General features: G+C 45.7%; 1 protein-coding gene across 1 annotated transcript; it reads left to right on the top strand.

The window, feature by feature from the left end:
• The first annotated feature begins 16,225 nt into the window (after positions 1 to 16,225).
• On the top strand, positions 16,226 to 19,837 carry actb2 (actin, beta 2). Its single transcript, XM_028985525.1, has 6 exons — positions 16,226 to 16,361; positions 17,551 to 17,680; positions 17,789 to 18,028; positions 18,320 to 18,758; positions 18,867 to 19,048; positions 19,131 to 19,837. The coding sequence occupies exons 2-6, from the start codon at positions 17,558 to 17,560 to the stop codon at positions 19,272 to 19,274; spliced, it is 1,128 nt and encodes a 375-aa protein (XP_028841358.1). The 5' UTR covers positions 16,226 to 16,361; positions 17,551 to 17,557; the 3' UTR covers positions 19,275 to 19,837.
• The last annotated feature ends 824 nt before the right edge of the window (positions 19,838 to 20,661 follow it).

The following is a 20,661-nucleotide window of genomic DNA, read 5'->3' as shown; positions in this document are numbered from 1 at the left end:
AACTGTCCTCAGACCACTGAGATGCAAACCGAGAGCTGACTTTAGAGCTGCCCCCGTTTTCCCTGCCACCGAGAGGAGGAGGAAACAACAGGCCGTGTGTTTGTCAACACAAAGGTCCATTCATGGGGCGAAGATGCAGATCAGAGGGGCGTAGAAGGACAGAAGCAGGCAGAAGCTGAGTTGAGTTGGCAACACAGGATCAACCATCAAATGCCAAGCTTTTATTCGTTAGTTCTTTTTCCATCCCATGTGCTGATAATGTTTTACGTATGATTCGACATATGCAACCTGCACCATGCAATATTATTCCTTAAGTTGCGATGAACTCCTTGGTTTGGTGCCACTTAATTATCTGTAATGAAAATGCAAATCAAATTTGTCAAATCAAATCTTCTCGGCTCTACATGACCTGCTGTGGACCCTCATGCTAGTCTGTCAGCAGCTCATAGAGAAGTTTGGAATACCCATCGAGGAACGTGGGAGACGGTTAGAATGCATAAGTCCAGGGTGTTAAGCTGCTCTTAATTGAATTCTCTGTTTATTGCCTCTCCTCCGTTCTTTGTCTCGGTCTAGTCGGGCAATGATCGAATCAGGTATGGGTGAGGTGACATTGTGTGTCTGCATGATAGGTGTGTAACAGACAGTCTGCAGCTCCCTGTCTCTTATGATCCGGATGCGCCATCGCTGACACTGTGCTATCTCCCATTCCAGACGGTTAGCTGCATTGAGGCAGGTGAACCGATTCTCAAGCCGCAGACGCCGCCACCATCTTAAATCATCATCTGCAAGTGCGGACAGAGTGGCAGTATATTAATGGCGGGGATGTGTATAGAGACATAAAGCGATTACGTGGCCAGAAGCACATTTCATTTCGCAGCGTGGAGGGATTAATCCTGCTCTTTGCCACTCGGAGGGTTCGATTCGATGCAAACGGCCAGCCGTCTGCACCCATCTCTGAGAGGGGGAGGGGACAATCTTTGTTCACACCGAGAGAAAAAAGTATAGCAGTTACCATGGTAACAGTCCTCAGTCTGCTGTGTGGTGTGAAAGAAGAATCTAAAGGTCTGCTGCAGACGTGAGAACAAGCCTTTCATCTTTTTCATTTCCCTGCAACTATATACATAGAAACTGCAGGTCTTCAGAAAACGCACATTATTTCTGGAACATTATACTAAACATTTTTTACTATTACACTAAAAAATGTTTAAATTGTATCTGTTCGGAAAATAGAGAGAGATAGAGATTCCAAGATGTAATTTACATGCAGAGTTCACCTCTGACCCCCCCTCCTTTCTCTCACACACTTCACTTTCTGACTTTGGGCGGTGTGGGGGCCGACGGATGCAGCGTCATGCAGACCCGCGCCAAGCTGCTGCAACACTGCGTCAGGAGCCACCCTGCCGCCGCCTCTGGAGCAGATGCGGAGCCCCGCCCACACTGCCAGTCTTGCGTGATTCGGCCCAGTCAGCCAATGAGGCGGCAGATATGCCAGACGAGACACACACATAGCACAGCAATAACACCAGCCCTGGGATTATTGAAGTGTGTTTGGGTGTGTGTGTTTCCGTGTGAGGATGATGACTAACATTTACTTGTTCTTTATAACCATAATGACAAAAACTCATTTTGCAGTGTCATGACCTGGCACTTTGATCCATCTTGTCTGAGGAGGACTGGTGCTAACCTGGGGTTTTCGTAGCTCTAGAGACGGCTGTGCAATGGAGATGAGTGCATTGAGTTTTCATTTTTAAACCCCCTCTGCTCCTGATTCCAGTTTTCCTCCACTGTCTCCATGCCTCTGCCGCTGAAATGTAGGAAAGCAGCTCAGGGGGCAGTGCTGACACAGTTGTATGAGGGAGTTTGCACCGACTGACCCATATAACACGGCCCTTTGTAGGTCAGGCGCTGCACTCTGGCAGTGCTGTCCCTCTGTGACATGGGGATTAGGTGCAGATAAAGATTTTTTTTTTAAATTCTTATGCTGAGTTTATGACCTTCATTTTCATGCTATTTGAGGCTTTGGTGACTTTTTCTACAGTTCACATCTCAGCTGGTGGTGGAAGACATCTCTGTGTGGAGACCAAGTGCGGTTTAAATGGGAACCAGGACCAACAAACACCAATGTAAAATAATTACAATATTGCAGGACTAATTAACTTTATCTACTCAATTAAGTCTTGCAATAAATTCTTAAATGTTCATTGTTGTATAGACTATAATATAATGATTATATACAGTATGTAGAATTTATTATTGAAAATGAATACTTTGCTATACATAAATACATGCATAGTTTGTTGAAAAAAATGTGTTAATATATGAAAGGAATTGATAGTGTAGTGATGTACAGTCCCTTCAGCTTCACCAGCTCATCTCTGGAGTACTGATGAACCTTCACTGTGAAATGCACTGAGCTTAAAAACACAACATTGTGTGCATAGCAGAGGGCTGCCGTGTTTCTTCTTTTCAGTCCAGCCTGAGGTCACATTCATTACAGTTTTAAGAACAATCCAGCCCTCACCTGCTATCATCCAGCAGCTTAAACAATGGTCTCCTCACCGCATGAAAATGTCAGGAACTGCCTGTGGTGCGCCAAACCAGACTGATTCCAGTCTCCCGCCCCAACATCCTATTGTTTGGATAAAAGTAATAATAGAAACCTTGAATGTGGCAACCAAGTGAACTTTATTTTCATCTTGACGGCGCACAGGTATGCAGGGAGTATTGAAATATGACCAGACAGTGTGTACATTAGATGAAGGTTTTTAGGCCAATAAAATATTCCAAAGCATAGGATCATGTTCTATACTGTATTCCATTCTAGACCTGTGGTTATCAGTTCAGGCCAGCGGAAAACATTTTCAAAGAGCCGTAGTGCATTACATGTCAGACCTGTTCAACAAATATATCACATAATATAAAATCTGACCTCATTTAAAATGTACAAATATATTACAATAAATAATATTGAGAAAATAGTGACAGGGGCCAGAATATGGTTCATGCTGTTTCAGCCTGGATGGCTTCGTGGCCCCATTTGCTTACAAATGAAGAGAACTGATTGGGGTTGCCATACAGTGGAGTTGAAGGGGGTCATTACAAGGGTCCAGCACTGAAAGAGGCCTTTATGTTTATTTTATGTAACAGTATATATAATACATGCTTTCATTGGTCCCACAATTCCTTGCAGCACCCCTGCATGTGCACAAAAAACGTTTCTTGAGGTCCGTTTTACGTTGTCCTCCAGTGCCTGTTTCTGACGTGGCCCAGGCACTGAGAAAGTTTTTAAGTCCGTATGGGTGCTGCGATTCTGTCATTTTATCAGAGAACTGTGTGGTTGAAATGTGACCTTGTAGGCACTGACAGAAAACTCTAGAAGAAGGTGAAGGAGCGCTTGCAGTTTCCCTTTTTCAGGGCCTCCAACAAAAGACTGCGGCTGAAACCACTGGGGATGCTGGGCAGTGGAAACCCTCCCCGCCCCTGCAGCGGTTGGGGTGAAAGGTTGCGGGCTTGTTTTCGCCAGAGCCTGGTGTCTGTTAAAGCGTTCCTCCTCATCTCCCCCGCCTGCCATTGTCATGCCGACAGGAAATGTTCCCGGGCCAGTGCAGCCTTCTCCCTCGCTGAGGACAGGCGGGTGGAGCGTCCATCATTACAGCATCTTCACAGCCAATCGATCCCACATCTACAGCTCCCACAAAAATAAATAAATCTGGTTCCTTTCAAACGCCGAATACTCCAGAGAGAATGGGAGCACGTCTGGAGTGGAGTCACTGCTGAGGCAGCAGAGACAGACACGGGCCTGAGGAATGCTGGGAGCTGGAATCTGGGCCGTGAGCTGGCAGATGTAGGTCAAACCCAGACACAGGGACCACTGAGGCGTGAGGCAGAGGGGCTGACAACACAGGCGGGTGACGTGGGGAAGTGCGGAAGGAGGGCAGGGTTGGACCCAATGAAAGCCCATCCTGGGGGGGGGACGCCGTCCCGCCGGAGCGCCTGTTACAGAACCGGGCATTTCATAAAGCGCCGCGATCATCTTACCCTTTCCCTTCAGGATGGAGTGTTATCTGTGCTGAAGGCTTCTCCTGGTGTGCAAATGAAATTTCACAAAATACAAAAGGGAGATTTCATTACAGACATGGCCTGATCAAATAAAGCAGTGAAAAGCCTTTCAACGTCACTATTTACTGTCCACTCAGTTACACTGGAGTTGAATTGATGTAAAATTGGAAAATTCTATAATAAAATGAACCAATGCAGTTTTCTCCGTCTAGGTTCCGTTGGATTAATGGTCGGAGTAATTTTCCTGTTTGAGGGAACTGGACAGCGGACACCGCGGTGTGATTTTTCACATGAACTCCATCTGATGATAATATTTTTGAAATGACAGTATCTCAGGGTGTCTCTGCTGTTTTTGGATATGCGCAGAGGAAAAGACCAGCATCCACCCTTGACATTTCCTGCACTGGCTCAGCTGTCAGGGGGAGAATGTTCCTCTCAGTGGGATGCAGCTGTAGCCGTGAAGGGGTGGGGGGGGGGCTAAAGTGTCTGGTGGCTATTATTCATATTTGACTGGGGCTTTTTTTTAAACATGGGGACTGTGAAACCAAATGCTGCTGACAGCGCAAACGTTAATGAGATAATATGATAATAGAAATACATGAAACAAAGATAGCATCATCGACTGCAGGGGCGCTTCCACTCTGCAGCGGGGAGACGTGCTGCATGAATAATGGAGGGCACATGGGCACCATATCAGTGCTCCTTGAGTTTGAGGTGGGGGTGTTGGTCATCCATCAGCACCAGCCCATCTCCCTGCCCCCCCAGTGGGCCCTCATTCCTCCTGCTTAGAGCCCATCAGAAGACCCCACATGAAAGACTTTGAAAATGGCTTCGCCCAGATTAGGAATGATCCCACATGGAGTGGCGGGGTGTAATTAGGGAGAGGATTCTTGAGGTTAATAACAAAAGGAAGGATTACTGTAATTACACCGCGATCATGTCTCTACCATTGGATGGGGAATCTTTTTGTAATCTTTTCATCTGGTGTTAGCTGCTCCCTTATATTTTCATATATGTTAACAAATGTCTTGCTATTTAGATTATTTTAGATTATTTTAGCATTAAAATGCTAAATTCGTTAGCTTTCTGGCACTCATTCATTTAATTAAGTTGGCTACTGTTTAAGGGTCGTAATTAAAACAACATTTTCATTATGATTATGACCATATATTAAATAACCATTATTTAGGATATAATGGTTTTGCATAAAAATCTGCAGAAAATATCCAATTTAATTGAATATTTTATATTGTTTTGTATTATTATGTGAAATATGGCCAGGCAATATTAATGGCTTTGGGGAAAGTACAAGCATGTCTCATATTAAATGCAGTATTTTTGAAGCTGGTCTTTTAACAAGAGATCAACTTTGATAGATTATCCCAGATTTACCTCATTGAGGAGGTTTACTGGAAGCCTGCAACACGAGAGCACAGCATCAAAAGGATGTGCAGTGGATCTCAAAAAAATAGAGGGGAAAAAAAGGCCCATTTTTTCTACAGTTACAGGTGTCACCTTACACACTTGTCACAGTCTGCATTGATTTGTATGGAGAAAGCGATTCCCACATGAAAAAAGTGGGGCTTTGGGCTTTATCGGCGAAAGCAATCTGACGACCTTGCAGAGAAATCCACGTCGAGCAAGGTCACACTCATCCAAATAGTATGCAGTTCATGGTGTTTCACCCTTTACGGGCCACAGGGCTGGTTTGTCACATTCTGTAAACATTTATTCTTCCTTGACATTTGTCTGTAGGCTTGACAAGAACTCATTTTAGCTGAACATCTTATCTGTTGACCCATACTAAGCCTTTTCTAGCAAAATCTGAGGAACCCAAGGATTTTTCACCTAAACGTTAAAGATAATAGTCATCAAATGATCTGTATGAAATACTAGTTTGCTTGATTTTGGCATCCGCCCTTCTCTTCCTCCCTTTTCTCTCAGACAGAACCCCACTGCCCCACCTACTGGTAGAGAATTGGAACTACACTGTCTGCTGCTGACCTCATGTCATGGCTTCTCACAAATACTGCCACTGCCACCATTTTAAAAGAGCAACTTTTTAGACACCAGCTACTTGCTGACGCAAAGGAAAATGAACACAAATCATAATATATGATTATGCACTTTGCATTTCTCCACCAGTGTGAGGTTTGAGTTCTATCATCACCCCCCAGGTTCCTGCTGCTGGAGCAAGAGGCGTCCTATTGCTCCTTTTGCCCATAGGGCAACATTGGTGATCCTCCCCCTCCTGCTGTGAGGCTCGTCTCCTCGTGGTCAATAAGGTATTTTACATGCTAATGACGCTCTCCCCCAACAAAGAGCTGCACCCCCACAGAAAGGCCCCCTTTATTAAACCAGTCATTCAGGCCCAGAAACCAGCCCTGTTCCCAGCCAGCTGTTTTCATGTGGTCTTCATACACATGTTAAACCATCTATGAAAAGGCCTTTTTATCATTTAAAATATACATTAAATGAACTTGTGTGGAATATTCTAGTACAGTCTTCCTCAAATTGCACACAACACGTTTTTCTTCTGTCAAAAAAATGGTTTATGTATGTATTTTATAGCACACGGTGCTGTTTGTGTGATTTCGGGTCATATTGTGTTTGAGATGTTCAGTGTCCAGTGTGCCCTGCATGTTTTTATTTTTATTTATTAATGCGGATTAGGGGGATAATAAATTATTTTTGGATTAAATGCAAGTCCACGAGAAAAAGACAATGTAAGGAATCTTGAATCAATCATGTTTGAAGTCAAAATAAGATAATCTTGGATCCCTGCTGCCCACATCCATCTGAACATTTAATGTCTGCCGACACACACCATCTGCACAGGGGGGCAGCTCATTAACATCTGGTCTCGATGGCTAAACACACACACATATACACACACAGTTGGGTTACTCTGTTATCACACGACACAATCTTGTGTCTAGTGCCATTTCTATTTATTTTTTTCAATTGCGGTCACCACCCACAGTTCTCAGAATCAGTTGCAGAAACAACAGGCTATTGTTTGCTGACACTACTTCTATTTATATCCAACAAGAATCTTGAAATTCTGCTCCACTTTAACCTTCAGATTTTTGATGCCTGGTCGCATGCCAGTATGGAAAACACTGGAGCATGGCCACCACGGCCAGCTGAGGCTCTTTTTTTCAGGCGTGTCATTGGAAGAGAAGAGGCTGCAGGCTCCGCCCTCGCTGCATGCTGAGCCAGCCCTTTGTGATGTGAAACCGGCGCTCCACCACTGCCCATCTGTCCGGAGACCACCGACACCACCATTCAGCTATTCATTAGGTAGAAAGCACCCAGCATATCATGCCCCACTACATTCCACTTTACATAGCTGCTACTTTAGTATTAGTTATTCAGGTTTTACATAAAAAAGTTTGTCCCGAGGCTGAATGGTGAGAATGGGAACCTAAACTGTGCCACCTATCTCCTGTATGTTGCAATTGCTGCTCTTCGGTTGGATGAATTTGGGTCTGAAAAGGGGCGTGGAAGGCAGTAAAACGAAGCACATAAAAGCTTTTTACTGTTCCCGGCACCAGAGAGTTTCTGTTTCTTTTTCTTGAAAGCAGCCACGCATCCACCATCACTGCCAGTGTAACTACCAGACTGCATTTGTAAGGCATTGCATGGACCATGTCAGAGGATTCTTGTGCAACTCTTTCACAACAAAATTCCTTGCATTTCGTTTAACATTGTCCAACACAGTACAAAATATGGGTAAATACACTTATATGTGTCACATATTTCAAGTTATACTGTAACTATGGACATAAACACAGAAGTGTTTGCATGAATGTAAATTATTGCATGTGCGTTACACAACATCCAAATCATCTGTCACCTTACACCATGTGAGGTACATGGGAGTATCCTCTGCCCGGTAATCTTTTGTTACATCTCTGGTCTCACTGGATGGCAACAGTGAGTGTGAGAGACAGAGAGAGCATTTCAGGCCATGACATGCTGCCCATGGTGGCCATGTGACGGATTATTTTTTAGGCAACCTGCACAGTTGAGGCTGGCCGAGGGCATGGCTCAAAGGATTAAAAGTAGCGAGGCTTCCCCATTGAGACACTTATAAACGTGGAGTGGTATGACTGGAGCGGGATCGCGATTACCTGGTCAGGCACCTGCCCTGAGGTCGCGCCGCTCCCGGGGCTCCGCCCCTTCAGCCCTGCTGGAGAGACAGGATCGCCTTTTTAGGTCATGTCTGTCACAGGCCTGTATAGCAAATCACCCCTGGACCCCTTTGTTCCTGCCCCTGGACCCCTGTTCCTGACTCCCATCAGACATCCTGTCAGCTGTTTTGCTGTCCTTGAAGGTCAAAGGTGCATCTCATGTTTACGTGTTGTTATTTATTTCTAATTACCCACACATTTTACATGATGTCATCTGTAGAATTTGACATTTTTTTATTCATTTGCTTAGTTTTGAGAATTACAGGCTAACTTAGCAGTCGGTCTATTAGAATCTTTCCCTCATTGGGAACAGCCCCGGCTGCTCCGCCTCACCTGGGATGGGGATTTGGCCAAAGTGGAAGCAAACCTGAACACAGTGGGCATGAAAAATACATGAGCAGCACATGGCTATTCCCAAAGTCTGGGTGAACAGGTGTGTGTATCGAATGCTGTGTCCATGTCCGTCCATCACATGAATATGAATGCGTTCTTCTTTCTTTCTGTCTTGCAGTTTGCTCTGTAGGGTCCTTTCTGGTGTCCTTGGTTTTGCCAGCAGGTTTCTTTCTGACCTGGCAACACATGTGTAGCTCATTTAGAAGGTCTGAGTGTGTGTGTGTGTGTGTGTGTGTGTGTGTGTGTGTGTGTGTGTGTGTGTGTGAGTGAGAAAAGTTGTCAGGGGCTTGAAGGAATGAGAAAGGTAGGGGGGCCCTGGGAGGATAGGGCTGGAATATAAAGTGTGTCTGACTTCATTCCCTGTGGATCTGTACAGCTCCACAGCTCCACAGCTCTAAAATCCATAGCTCCCACACCACCCTGTTAGGAAAGGGCAGGGGATTCTGTTTAAAAAAACATTCAGTCTTCTGTCTGTCAAAGCGTATCAGTGTTCCAGAAATAGGTCACGAAATAAAACAGTCTTCTCCCATTTATAAAAAAAACAAACTGATAAATAATTTATATGGTTCACTTGAACTGAGCTGTGCGTCACTTAAGAAGCAATAGAGTTCTACACATTCAGTATAGCAGCACAGTTTTACCATTTTAATATCGCGAGAAACTGTGGCAAGCAACTTTATGTAACCCTGAGCATGAGCAGGACACCATTTCTGACCTACATTCATGACGAGGCATGCTGGTGTGCTGGTTAAAAGTCGCAGGAAAGTGAATCTTTAAAGGGACAAAGTCAGAGAAGAAGATCCAGGACGACACTCGTGCAAAGATCAGAGGAAGTGCTTTCTTTTTGGACAAGAGAATCCAACTTCCACAAAGTCAAACTGTAGCAGATTAATGATGGAGGAAGTGATAGTCCACGCTCGTGTCTGAAAATGGAATAATATGTAGCAGTCTGTGAAAATAACAACTGCTAATGAAGTGTTAACAATTACGTACGTGGCCAACAAGGCAGTTCTATCAAGTGCCCCTGGTGGAGGACATTGTTTCGTTAGACCCAAAGCATCCCACCATGTCATACAACTACAATAACGGCACAAATCAGGAGGAGTTTGCATGAGGCAGGCCCCTGATGTACAGGCTGCGTTAATGGAGAAGGACAATTATCATTCCTGAGAAACACAAACACGCTCAGACAGGCACTTCATTCCTCCGTACTGAAGTGGTTGGGGGGAGACGGGTGGATCTATGTACTCTCTGGTGAAAGATATTGGCTGCCTCTGTTTTCTTGGGGATCAGGGCTGGGGGGGTGGGGGGGTTGGCCCCGTCTCCACTGGCTGCAGAGCTCTGGCCAGCTCAGTCAACAAATCACAGAATGGAGATGAGCCGTGGGAGAGGAGGAACCCCTTTACCCTGAAACTATGCAACAGATGCAAAATGGTCTACCCGGCAACGATAGATCCTGCCGGAGGATGTAAGACTGCACACTGTTGTACGTGTTGGTGGCGTGTAACAGTGACATTTCCTGCTGTGAACTTACACACAGGAAGCACGCCACCATCGCCGAGGCGTTCATCCAACCACATGTCATAAGTGGACTTTGTGAGCCACCACGCAAATAGCTGCAAGGACAATAAACGGCAGGCGAGGAGCGGCAACAATCAACACCGATGCTCAGAGCACAGCGCAAGCTGACTGTGCAACCAAGGCTTTGATGACCGAGTTCGGCAATCACTACCTGCTGGGCGACTCCATATATGGAGCCGGAGAGACAGAAGTGAGGAGGCGTGCCACCCCGAATGCCTCGGGTGAGCGATTGTTTGCTGTCCCGAAGAAGTCGACACTGGTGATAGCACAAGAATGAGTGTGTTGGATGTGTAAATGTGGTGGAACTGTGTGCATGGAACTGGTGATAATAAAAGAGGTCAGGCCAGATAGTCAGAGAGGAATGCAGAGGAATCTGGAAGCACAGGGTGAGAGAGAAATAAGACGAAAGCGAGGGAGAGGGAGGGAGGGAGAGAGAGAGAGAGAGAGGGGGACCGGGTGACAGAGAGCGTAGTGCCATGACCACAAACACAAAATCTGCCGTCGGTGACTGAGACAACAGCACCCTTGTGTCCTTTCACTCAGTACTATATAAGGCTAAGATGTTGCTGTCAACACAAGCCACTTCCCTCTTGTCCGTAGATGTCAAGATGCCAGGCACTAGATGAACGTCGACGCCGCTTACAAAAGGCAGCAACTTCATCAAGCTGATGAAACTATGAACAGGCGTGTTACAAAAATACTACTTTACACACACACACACACACACACACACACACACACACACACACACACACACAGGCACCCTGACAACCAATAGAAACTACAGCACAGAGTACAAGGCACACACAGTTTAATTTTTCAACACGGCCTTTTACAGATTCATGGAAGAATAAGAGAAGTGAAAATTCTCTCATCATCTCTCATTCATTGGGCTCGTCCGTTTCAATCTGATTTCCTTGAGAAAGTCCCATGTGACAAAGGCCTTGAATTCTTGACATTGTTACCATGTGACACACTTAAAGATTTCCTTTTATGGTCCTTGCTATTACATCTACCAAGTGGGCGAGGCCAAAGCACCCAACGTGCACAGAGAGCTCTACAGTCAAACTCTTAAGGAAATAAATAGTGGCCAGGAAGAAACAAGATTTTAAAAGTGATTAAAAAAAAAAGTGGAATATGAAATATGTGAAATATGACACAGGGAACTAAGAAAGCATTTGACCTTTTGTATTGAGCTTAAACTCCAATTTTCTTTTCACATATCTGTCATTGTCATATTCCTGAAATGGAATCGCTTTTATTTCTGGTAAACCTCAATGATCACAGTTTGTACTACATTTTAAACCCAGCGCTGCTCATTACCAATAATGGGTCTTGAATGAAGATGCCGACTCGGCCCAAGCATCCCTGACTCTCCTAAATAAAGCACAGGAAAGCTGCGCAGCCCAACAAGACAGGACATGTGCTGTCTCTCATTTATAGCAATTAATGAAACAATTCCTACGAACTGGGGGATTTGGCCGGCAGCAGGTTAGCGGAGCAAATGGCTGGGGCAGTGCACACATAATGAGGTAGCAGTTTGGTGAGGAGGCTTAGTGGTTTTTGTGGCCCTCTGCCTTTTCCTTTCACACTTGTGTGCAAGGGAGCAGGTTCTTGAGGGCCACGTTATGGGGAGCAGTTGGCACGTGCTGGGGAACTGTACATTCCTGGGCTGGCTTGGCTTTCTCTGAGGGGTAAAATGCCTGAACATGATTTCCTGTGTGGACTTGCAGAAGAAATGGCATCCCTGAAACATTCAGTTCCTGTTTAGATACTTGGGTCATTCCCTTATTTGGCAAAAAAAAAAAGAAAAAAAGCTAGTCTATTGTTTGAGGCCTTGAAGCCAATGAATCCCATTCGGGGGGTTGCGGCAAACTCTAATTATGTCCCGATTGGCTGTGTGTTAATAAATGCAACACGCATAACTGCAGGATGTTTGTTGAGTGAGGGACGCCGTTCTTCCAAATATGGATTTCCACCAGCTGAGGCGCTTCGAGCCAAACCTCGAACTGCAATTGATCCCAGGCCAGCTGACTCAGAGGGGACAAGGGTTGGGCAGGAGCGGTGACACACCTAGGTCTATCCTGTGTTGGTATTATGTCATTTACAACGTACAACTGCTCATTTCAAGATACAGGCCGTAAACGCGCTATTTGGTGATTAACTGTGGGAGTGTTCATCATCCCAGCCCAGTAAAGAATCCTCGGTGCTTGCATATCTCGGAAAGATCTGCCACCATGACAACTGTGATAATAAATAAATGGAAGGTGCCACTCTTACGCTGAAAAAGCACAAGGCATGTAATAAGAGTCGGGAATATGCTTGAGGTGGAAAGGCTTGTTTCAGTAGATTTCTGCAATAATGTGCTTTCTCCCCTCGCCTGACATTACTCAACTTCCTGTGGCAACCTTAAGAAGGCCGCTTGGCACACTATCTCACCCCGTGCTGATTCCGAGGCTGAGTGTGTACGAGCAAGGGCACTGTAGTCTGATTCAGTCTGTAGGCCAATCCCCTGCTACCCCCCGCCTGTCTGTGGACAGATGGTGGTGCTCAGATTAGTGGTCCTGGGTTTATGGGTGAAAAAAAGCATGCATCCCTGGAAACTGTGCCATTAGGCCAGCATTCTTTCCATTCCCTTGCTGACATGGTGCAGTGCACGGCGAAGCACCAAAGTCTTTGTAGAGTCTCCGACTGAAAAAGCACTTTTCAGACATGCATTGCTAATGTACAAAGAGCATTAAGGGCTGTATAACAGTTTCAGCCCTTTCCAGTGAACTGGTATATATGTATATATCAGTGAACATGTAGAACTGGTCTCCTGCATCCTTTCTGCAGATTCCAGGACATGTCCAAACAGACAAGGAGAGAACGACAGACGCAGAGTTTTGTGACCTTTGTGGACCCAGCAGGATGCTAATAAGCCACTGATCTATGCTGACCTCCCTGTGGAGGAACTGAGCACCCTCGACATCGGGCCTGCTGTTCGTCAAGCGACGGTAGGGCCAGAAGCAAGGGCGACGAGCAGACCCTCACTGTATCACAGAGTGCGGACTGGTGGAACACAAATCACTTGGCACGTGCCCTTGGGCAGTCAAGTGGGTGCAGCGCTGACAGGCACCACTCGCCCGGCTGTAAATCTGCAGCTCCATAAATGGCACCTGGGAAAATCTGGCCGCTATTGACAACTCCGCGAAGAGGAAGCGAAGCTGCCATTTAGAAGCACAGAGTACACTGTCCTCAGTGTGAGACACAAATGAAGAAGTCTTTTTTTTCTGTCTGCATCATTTCCTGTTTTAGGGATGTCGTGTGTTTTTGCACATAAAAGGCGAGCACTGGGGTATCGACTTTTTACTGAGGATTGTGGGGCAGGGCGGGGCTTTTTAGCACATATCTTTTGCATACCTCTGATTGTTTTGTCTAAAGGGGAGGAAAATAAAAGTAGAATTTCCAAATCCAACAAGGTTCACAGTAAACCCACAACCGCTAATCAGATTACCTCTCTGTGACTGCTGAACGCAAACATGAATTCATTCGTTCAAACGATGGCAGCTGCCTACAGGATCTAACGTTTCTCAGAGGTCCAGAGGTACAATCATTTACCAACTACTCTATTAAAAGCTTCATCAGACCTTTACGTCATCAACAACTCTCATCATCTGTATGTGTATTTAGTTGTTTAACCCTTATAATAAAGCCTTATGGAATCAAGACTTCCAGGATGTTGAGTAAGGGATGTTAATCCGAGAACACATAAATATAAAATGCGGAGTTATCCATCTGTCTGCTCGCAGGCCAGCTGGTGGATTCTGTGTGTTTCTGGCCTGAAGTCACAAGCTACACAAGAACAGGAAGTGGCCGACAAAGGCGGCCAAATGAGTGAATGTAAGATCAATCTTTCACAGCAGCGGACTAGCAATCAATGGACCATTTGCACTCGCAGGGGAATGTGCCTGTGGCCCACTGCTCTATCTGGACGCTGAGAAGGGAGTGTCTTAAGCGCATGCAAAAGGGAGGGGTTGCGAGTAATCCTCACAAAGGCTGGAGAGGCAGCAGACCGTCTGGCTACCACCATGGGTCAAAAAATGGGAGGGAGCCAAAGACTGCTTTATCAGATCTCGTCTTTCCAAACTGCTCTTGCTTATGTCATCTCATGCTTGAATGTGTCCTGACTGGCAGAAGCAGGACTGCAGTGTCAGTGGGATTCTGACACACGTGCAATGACCATATTATCGTATATATATGAACAAATTTTAGAACTGAATGCATCATCTGTATGATACCCCAATATATATTAGAAACAAACAATGAAGGCAACCAAACTATTGTGAAATGAAATAGTTGTATGAAAACCAAATATTAAATGACAATGAAAATGGACAATGGGTCAGCATAAATAAAACATTATGCAGGGTTCACAAGTAACTCAATGCAATCTGAAAACTCTTGACTATAGGTCAGGGCATAAAAGGCTCCCAACAATATCAATTCAAAAGGGAGGGGTCCCTTGGGGGCACCATAGACCTACAAAGGCACATCTGCTGTAACAGGACCCCTAAAACGACAGGCTAAACTAATGAAATGGAAGAGAGAAACAGCAGCAAAATGTTATTCAGCTCAGCGAATAATGTCACAAGGAACTCAGATGATCGGATTAATTTCCGAGATAAAATCCATTAACAAATAAATGATTTTGTTTAAGCTGTTGAACTGGATGGGGAGTACCGGGAAACAAACTGAGGGGGGAGGGGAGTAGCAAACTTCTCACTTAAGAAAGCCGTTTGCTTCAGAAGTAAAGGCCCTGCCTGAAACCAATTGCATGCCTTTCCTGAACAACCACAGAACATTTCTGCAGTCTTTGTCGTGACCGCCGCTGCTGTTCTACGCTCCTCTCCAAATATGGTTGCAGTGGTCGGCCTGGCTCTTATTTTAATACTACTTTGTTTCAGCCGCAGACAATGGGCATATCTGTAGATATTAAAATGATTATGATGGAGGAAGCGATAAATCATATTTTGTCATGCGTCTCAAATGTAGAGCATACACCAATACACTTCAAACTGAAGGTGAACCATGCCCTGGTGACAGTATTTACACGAAACCACGAAAAACGCAGGAGTGGGAAGTGTCCACCTGTTGAACCGGGTGGGGATGCATGTTTTATGAGGACAAGACTAAAGAGCCCCAAGGCCACTTTAATTATGCGGTCAGTGCCGTCCAAGGCAGTCGTTTCCCTAATCAGCAGTTTATGCTTATCAAACGGCCCTTACTCATCTCTCCGCTCAAGTCCATGTGCACTGAGGTCACATGTGCGGTGGGGGTACAGGGACATATGCCTCAGCTTGTACAATATTACCAGCAGGCCGCGAAAGCCTCTGGAACACTCGGGCGTTTGACAAAAGATTTCACAATACGCAGAGCCTGGCTGCAGCCGAAGTGAAACTACACTGCTTTTACATTTCACACAAGCCGTGGAACCATCGACCTTCAGTAATTTCCTCTCTCACAAGCACAGCTACAGGTCCGCCATGCATGTGTGAGCTGCTGAAATCGTCACTTTCTCAACTAGCGACAAGACCGGTCGCGGGAGCGAAACAGCTCGTCCTGCATTCAGAATGGGTGCGTGTTTTTGGTGCGGCCGAGCGGAAACCGAGTCGAAAGACCCTTCCCTTTCATCACGGCCTTGCTAGAAGTGGGCGGTGGTCGTGCCGCCTTCTAGGCCCGAAACTTTCCTATCTATCACGAACACTCCGAAAGACAAGTCATATTTAAACAGATAAAGCGCTTTTGTTAGGAAACGGCGCTGCTAGTCATGCTAACTGCATCGGCCCGGCCCCGGCGTCTTATTTCCACGCTCTCTCTCTCTCTCTCTCTTTCTCCCTCGCTCCCAGGTTGCACGCGAGCGTGGCAGCGCGCCCGCGCGCGCGCGACACCCCGGCTGCGTGACGCCGGACCAATCAGCGCGCGCCGCTCCGAAAGTTTACCTTTTATGGCTCGAGCCGGGCAGCCGGCTGCCTATAAAAGGTCGGCTCGGCGTGCGGAGGTCCACTCTGAGCTCCTCCACACGCAGCTAGTGCGGGATACCGTCAGCCTGTAACCGTTCTCTTAAGCCGGCAAAAGCCCCCCAAACCCAAGGTAAGCCCCGCTTCGTCGAATTATTGTCCGACAAAGGTGTATATATGCGTATTTTATATGCTCTGTATGAGTTTTTTCTATGCGTTACACATTTCAGGAGTCAGTTTTTGCTAACTCACGGTTTTTAAATGACATAAAATTAAGTATATATGTATATTAACGTGTAGGCATTTTTTTTTATTCGTGCACAATGATCTATGTAACCATTGGGCCCTTCCTGGTTCTGTTCAGCCGTTAGTACATGGCTTTGGAGCGGTCCCTTCGAATGGGCGCCCGGTTCGCCTCACGGAGACCCCTTTGTGCCTGTGCAGCGGCTGGGTGTGACCTACTTAACCGTGCCGCACAGCCTTGGCTAACCGCTTGTCCTTCAGGATTACGCCTGCATCCGCGAGGTCATTGACGGCCAGGCGTAAAAAAAAATACTTTTAATTGTGTAAAGTCGCGTCGAATGTTGTGCCGTCTCGTGGTTAATTCTGTGAACTCCACGTTGGAGTTTGGTCGGCGTGTCTAACTGCGTGTAGCCTTTGCTGCTTTAACCGAATATGTAAGTGGTTTTAAGGCGTGGCTGGTTAAAATGGCCAATGTCCCGAGCACGAACTTGAACTTGTCATAGACGCTCACTGGTGCAATTCTCCCATTTGCTTATACACTGTCATAGTTCTTCGTCTTGAAAGGTAAATTATGTGACTATATATATATATATATATATATATAATTTTTTTTTTTTTTTTTTTTTTTTTTACACTCGTAGAGATTGCGGCGATGGGCATGGTTTTGTGACGCACCTACGTTGGCCGGTAATTTGTCGAGTTCCCCTCCCACCCACCGAAAGCGGAATTTACCAGTTAATTTGCAGGCGACAGGGAGTGGCGGTCGGCCTGGTTTATTTAGAAATCTCCCTTTTAGCGAGTCCCTGTACTCTGGCTGAACGCCACTCCGCCAGCAGCCGCAAAGCTGCTCAATCCATTGCCTTTTATGGTAATAATGAGAGAATGCAGAGGGACTTCCTTTGTCTCGCGTGTCTCCGTTGGTCCTGTTTAGTGGCAGCGCCGCATAGCGGCGATCTTGTAAATACGCAGGGAAGAACAGGAAGTGAGGCAGCGGGTCACATGACTCATTATCTCCAATGGTATTGGCTGTTGTACGTTCATGGGCTTAATTTGAATTGGGTTTTATTTATTTTATTCAGTTTAGCCATGGAAGATGAGATTGCCGCACTGGTTGTTGACAACGGATCCGGTATGTGCAAGGCCGGATTCGCTGGAGATGATGCTCCCCGTGCTGTCTTCCCTTCCATCGTGGGTCGCCCCAGACATCAGGTTGGTGACATTGGTCTTTTCAATTAAAACTACTGATTTGGGAGCACGTTTTGCTGATTTTATGAAGTTGCAGTGAAATATTAATTAATTTTTATTGTGGTCTTCCAGGGTGTGATGGTTGGTATGGGACAGAAAGACAGCTACGTTGGTGATGAGGCCCAGAGCAAGAGGGGTATCCTGACCCTGAAGTACCCCATTGAGCACGGCATAGTCACCAACTGGGATGACATGGAGAAGATCTGGCATCACACCTTCTACAACGAGCTGCGTGTTGCCCCTGAGGAGCACCCCGTCCTGCTCACTGAGGCCCCCCTGAACCCCAAAGCCAACAGAGAGAAGATGACACAGGTTTGTTTACTACGCAATTGTCATGTGTTGTAAATTTCATGGTCTTCCTTTCTGTTATTTTACCCCTCCCATCCTACTTTTCTCCAGGCTCTGTATCCATCCTGAGTCTTTCTTTTGCTGGAATCTTCAGGTTTTTCCTCTCCTGTTCCTCCTGTGTGCATTTGTCTTTTCTGCACTTTGCATTCCTCTTCCCCTAAACTGTCCCTACTAATTTTATTGCATGGAGTAAGAAGATTTGACCTGTTACTTGACCTGAACATTAATTTTATTTTTCTTTCTTGCCCTATACAGATTATGTTTGAGACCTTCAACACCCCAGCCATGTATGTCGCGATCCAGGCTGTGCTGTCCCTGTATGCCTCTGGTCGTACCACTGGTATTGTGATGGATTCTGGTGATGGTGTGACCCACACTGTGCCCATCTATGAGGGGTACGCCCTGCCCCACGCCATCCTCCGTCTGGACTTGGCTGGTCGTGACCTGACTGACTACCTCATGAAGATCCTGACCGAGAGAGGCTACAGCTTCACCACCACAGCTGAGAGGGAAATTGTTCGTGACATCAAGGAGAAGCTGTGCTACGTTGCTCTTGACTTTGAGCAGGAGATGGGCACTGCTGCTTCTTCCTCCTCCCTGGAGAAGAGCTATGAGCTGCCTGACGGGCAGGTCATCACTATTGGCAATGAGAGGTTCAGGTGCCCCGAGGCACTCTTCCAGCCTTCCTTCCTGGGTATGATATAATGATATTTTGATTTATTTTCCTCCATTTCTAGCTTTGCTGGCTAGAAGCTTGTCTGTAAAACTCCTAATTTTTATTTATTTATTTTTTACCTCGCAGGTATGGAATCCTGTGGTATCCATGAGACAACCTTCAACTCAATCATGAAGTGTGATGTGGACATCCGTAAGGACCTGTACGCCAACACTGTACTGTCTGGTGGTACCACCATGTACCCTGGCATTGCAGACAGAATGCAGAAGGAGATCACATCCCTGGCCCCTAGCACAATGAAAATCAAGGTGTGTATACGAACACCATTCTCCCAAGATCACCGTATATGTAGCATTTAAATGAACTAATGACCTCTTTATTTCTGTGCAGATCATTGCCCCACCCGAGCGTAAATACTCTGTCTGGATCGGAGGCTCCATCCTGGCTTCCCTGTCCACCTTCCAACAGATGTGGATCAGCAAGCAAGAGTACGATGAGTCCGGACCATCCATTGTCCACCGCAAATGCTTCTAAACAGACTGTTACCACTTCACGCCGACTCAAACTGCGCAGAGAAAAACCCGAAACGACAACATTGGCATGGCTTTTGTTATTTTTGGCGCTTGACTCAGGATCTAAAAACTGGAACGGTGAAGGTGACGGCAATGTTTTTTGGCAAATAAGCATCCCCGAAGTTCTACAATGCATCCGAGGACTTAAATGTAATTTTTCTTTTTGTTTCATTTTTCTTTTTAGTCATTCCAAATGTTTTGTTCATCAAATGCATTGTTCAGACACTTATTTGCCTCTATGAAGGCTGCCCAGTAATTGGGAGCATACTTAACATTGTAGTATTGCTTGTATGTAAATTATGTAACAATGTCTGGGTTTTTGTATTTTCAGCCTTAATTTTTTTTTTTTTTTTTTTTTTCTTTTTGGTTCTGCAAAAACAAAGCTTTACCTTTTTCAAGATGTAAAGGTTACCATTCCCCCTGGGCATATGTACAAGCTGTATGGAACGTGGCGGTGCCAGACATTTGGTGGGGCCAACGTGTACACTGACTAATTCCAATAAAGTGCACATGTGTAAGACATGACTTGGTTCTCCTGCATCTTTAATGACTTCCGCTACCGTATCTCTGCAACACGAATGCTCAGCTGAACACGAGCTATACAATTGGTTTCAGAGCTCAACTAATTTTCTAGATTACTGTAATACTGCTCTAATTTTTCTAGAAATTTCTCCAGGTGCTATTCCTTAGACTAACTGTGTTTTGAGGCCACTAATGGAACTTTTGTCCCATCTTTTTGAACGTATTACGTAGCTCCGGTTCGTCAGTGACTTTCCTGAATAAAACTGCAGTTTGTACCAAGTTCCGCCAGATGGCGCCATGCTCACAATCACCATGCCTCAAATGCGAAGTACGTCTGCGCTAACCGGATTCTCGAATTGGTGTTTGTCGCGGTTCCGGAAAAGGCGCTTCGCCTCAGTGGCGGTGGCATGAAACGGATCGACAAAACTGCGCACGTTTCTGCTTCCGCACTAATAACGTTGTCGGTAAATTTTTGCATGCACTCGGTCCCACAGGCCTTGAATTCAGCAGAGTCGTGTGCTCCAGTTGCATCTGATTTACACGCGTTCGACATGGAGAGATGGTTCCTGCTGGGCCTCCTGGTTGGGATGATTTAAAAACAAAAAAAAAAAACGGGAACATCCTGTTCATTTATTTGCTTGAAATAAATCATATCAGTTATTTCTCTGAACACAGAGTACAAAAAGTACGTCTTGAAGAAACAACGATTCTTGATTGTGTCTGTACTATTGTACAGTGCACTTTATAGAGTGTTGGCACTCACGAAAGTAATGTTCCCGCACGCCAGTGAGAAATATACAAGGCCTGGTTGTGTTTTAGTGTCTCGT

The sequence above is a fragment of the Denticeps clupeoides genome, chromosome 7 (genome assembly GCF_900700375.1).
Source record: "Denticeps clupeoides chromosome 7, fDenClu1.1, whole genome shotgun sequence".
NCBI lineage: Eukaryota > Metazoa > Chordata > Actinopteri > Clupeiformes > Denticipitidae > Denticeps > Denticeps clupeoides.
Note: the sequence above shows the minus strand (reverse complement) of the source record. Positions and strands in the feature narration are given on the sequence as shown.

Bases quoted from the DNA above. Each gene is read 5' to 3' on its own strand.
- actb2 (XM_028985525.1), top strand. From the start codon at position 17,558: ATGGAAGATGAGATTGCCGCACTGGTTGTTGACAACGGATCCGGTATG. The intron at 17,681-17,788 runs GTTGGTGACATT...GTGGTCTTCCAG, and splicing joins TGGGTCGCCCCAGACATCAG to GGTGTGATGGTTGGTATGGG. The intron at 19,049-19,130 runs GTGTGTATACGA...ATTTCTGTGCAG, and splicing joins CTAGCACAATGAAAATCAAG to ATCATTGCCCCACCCGAGCG.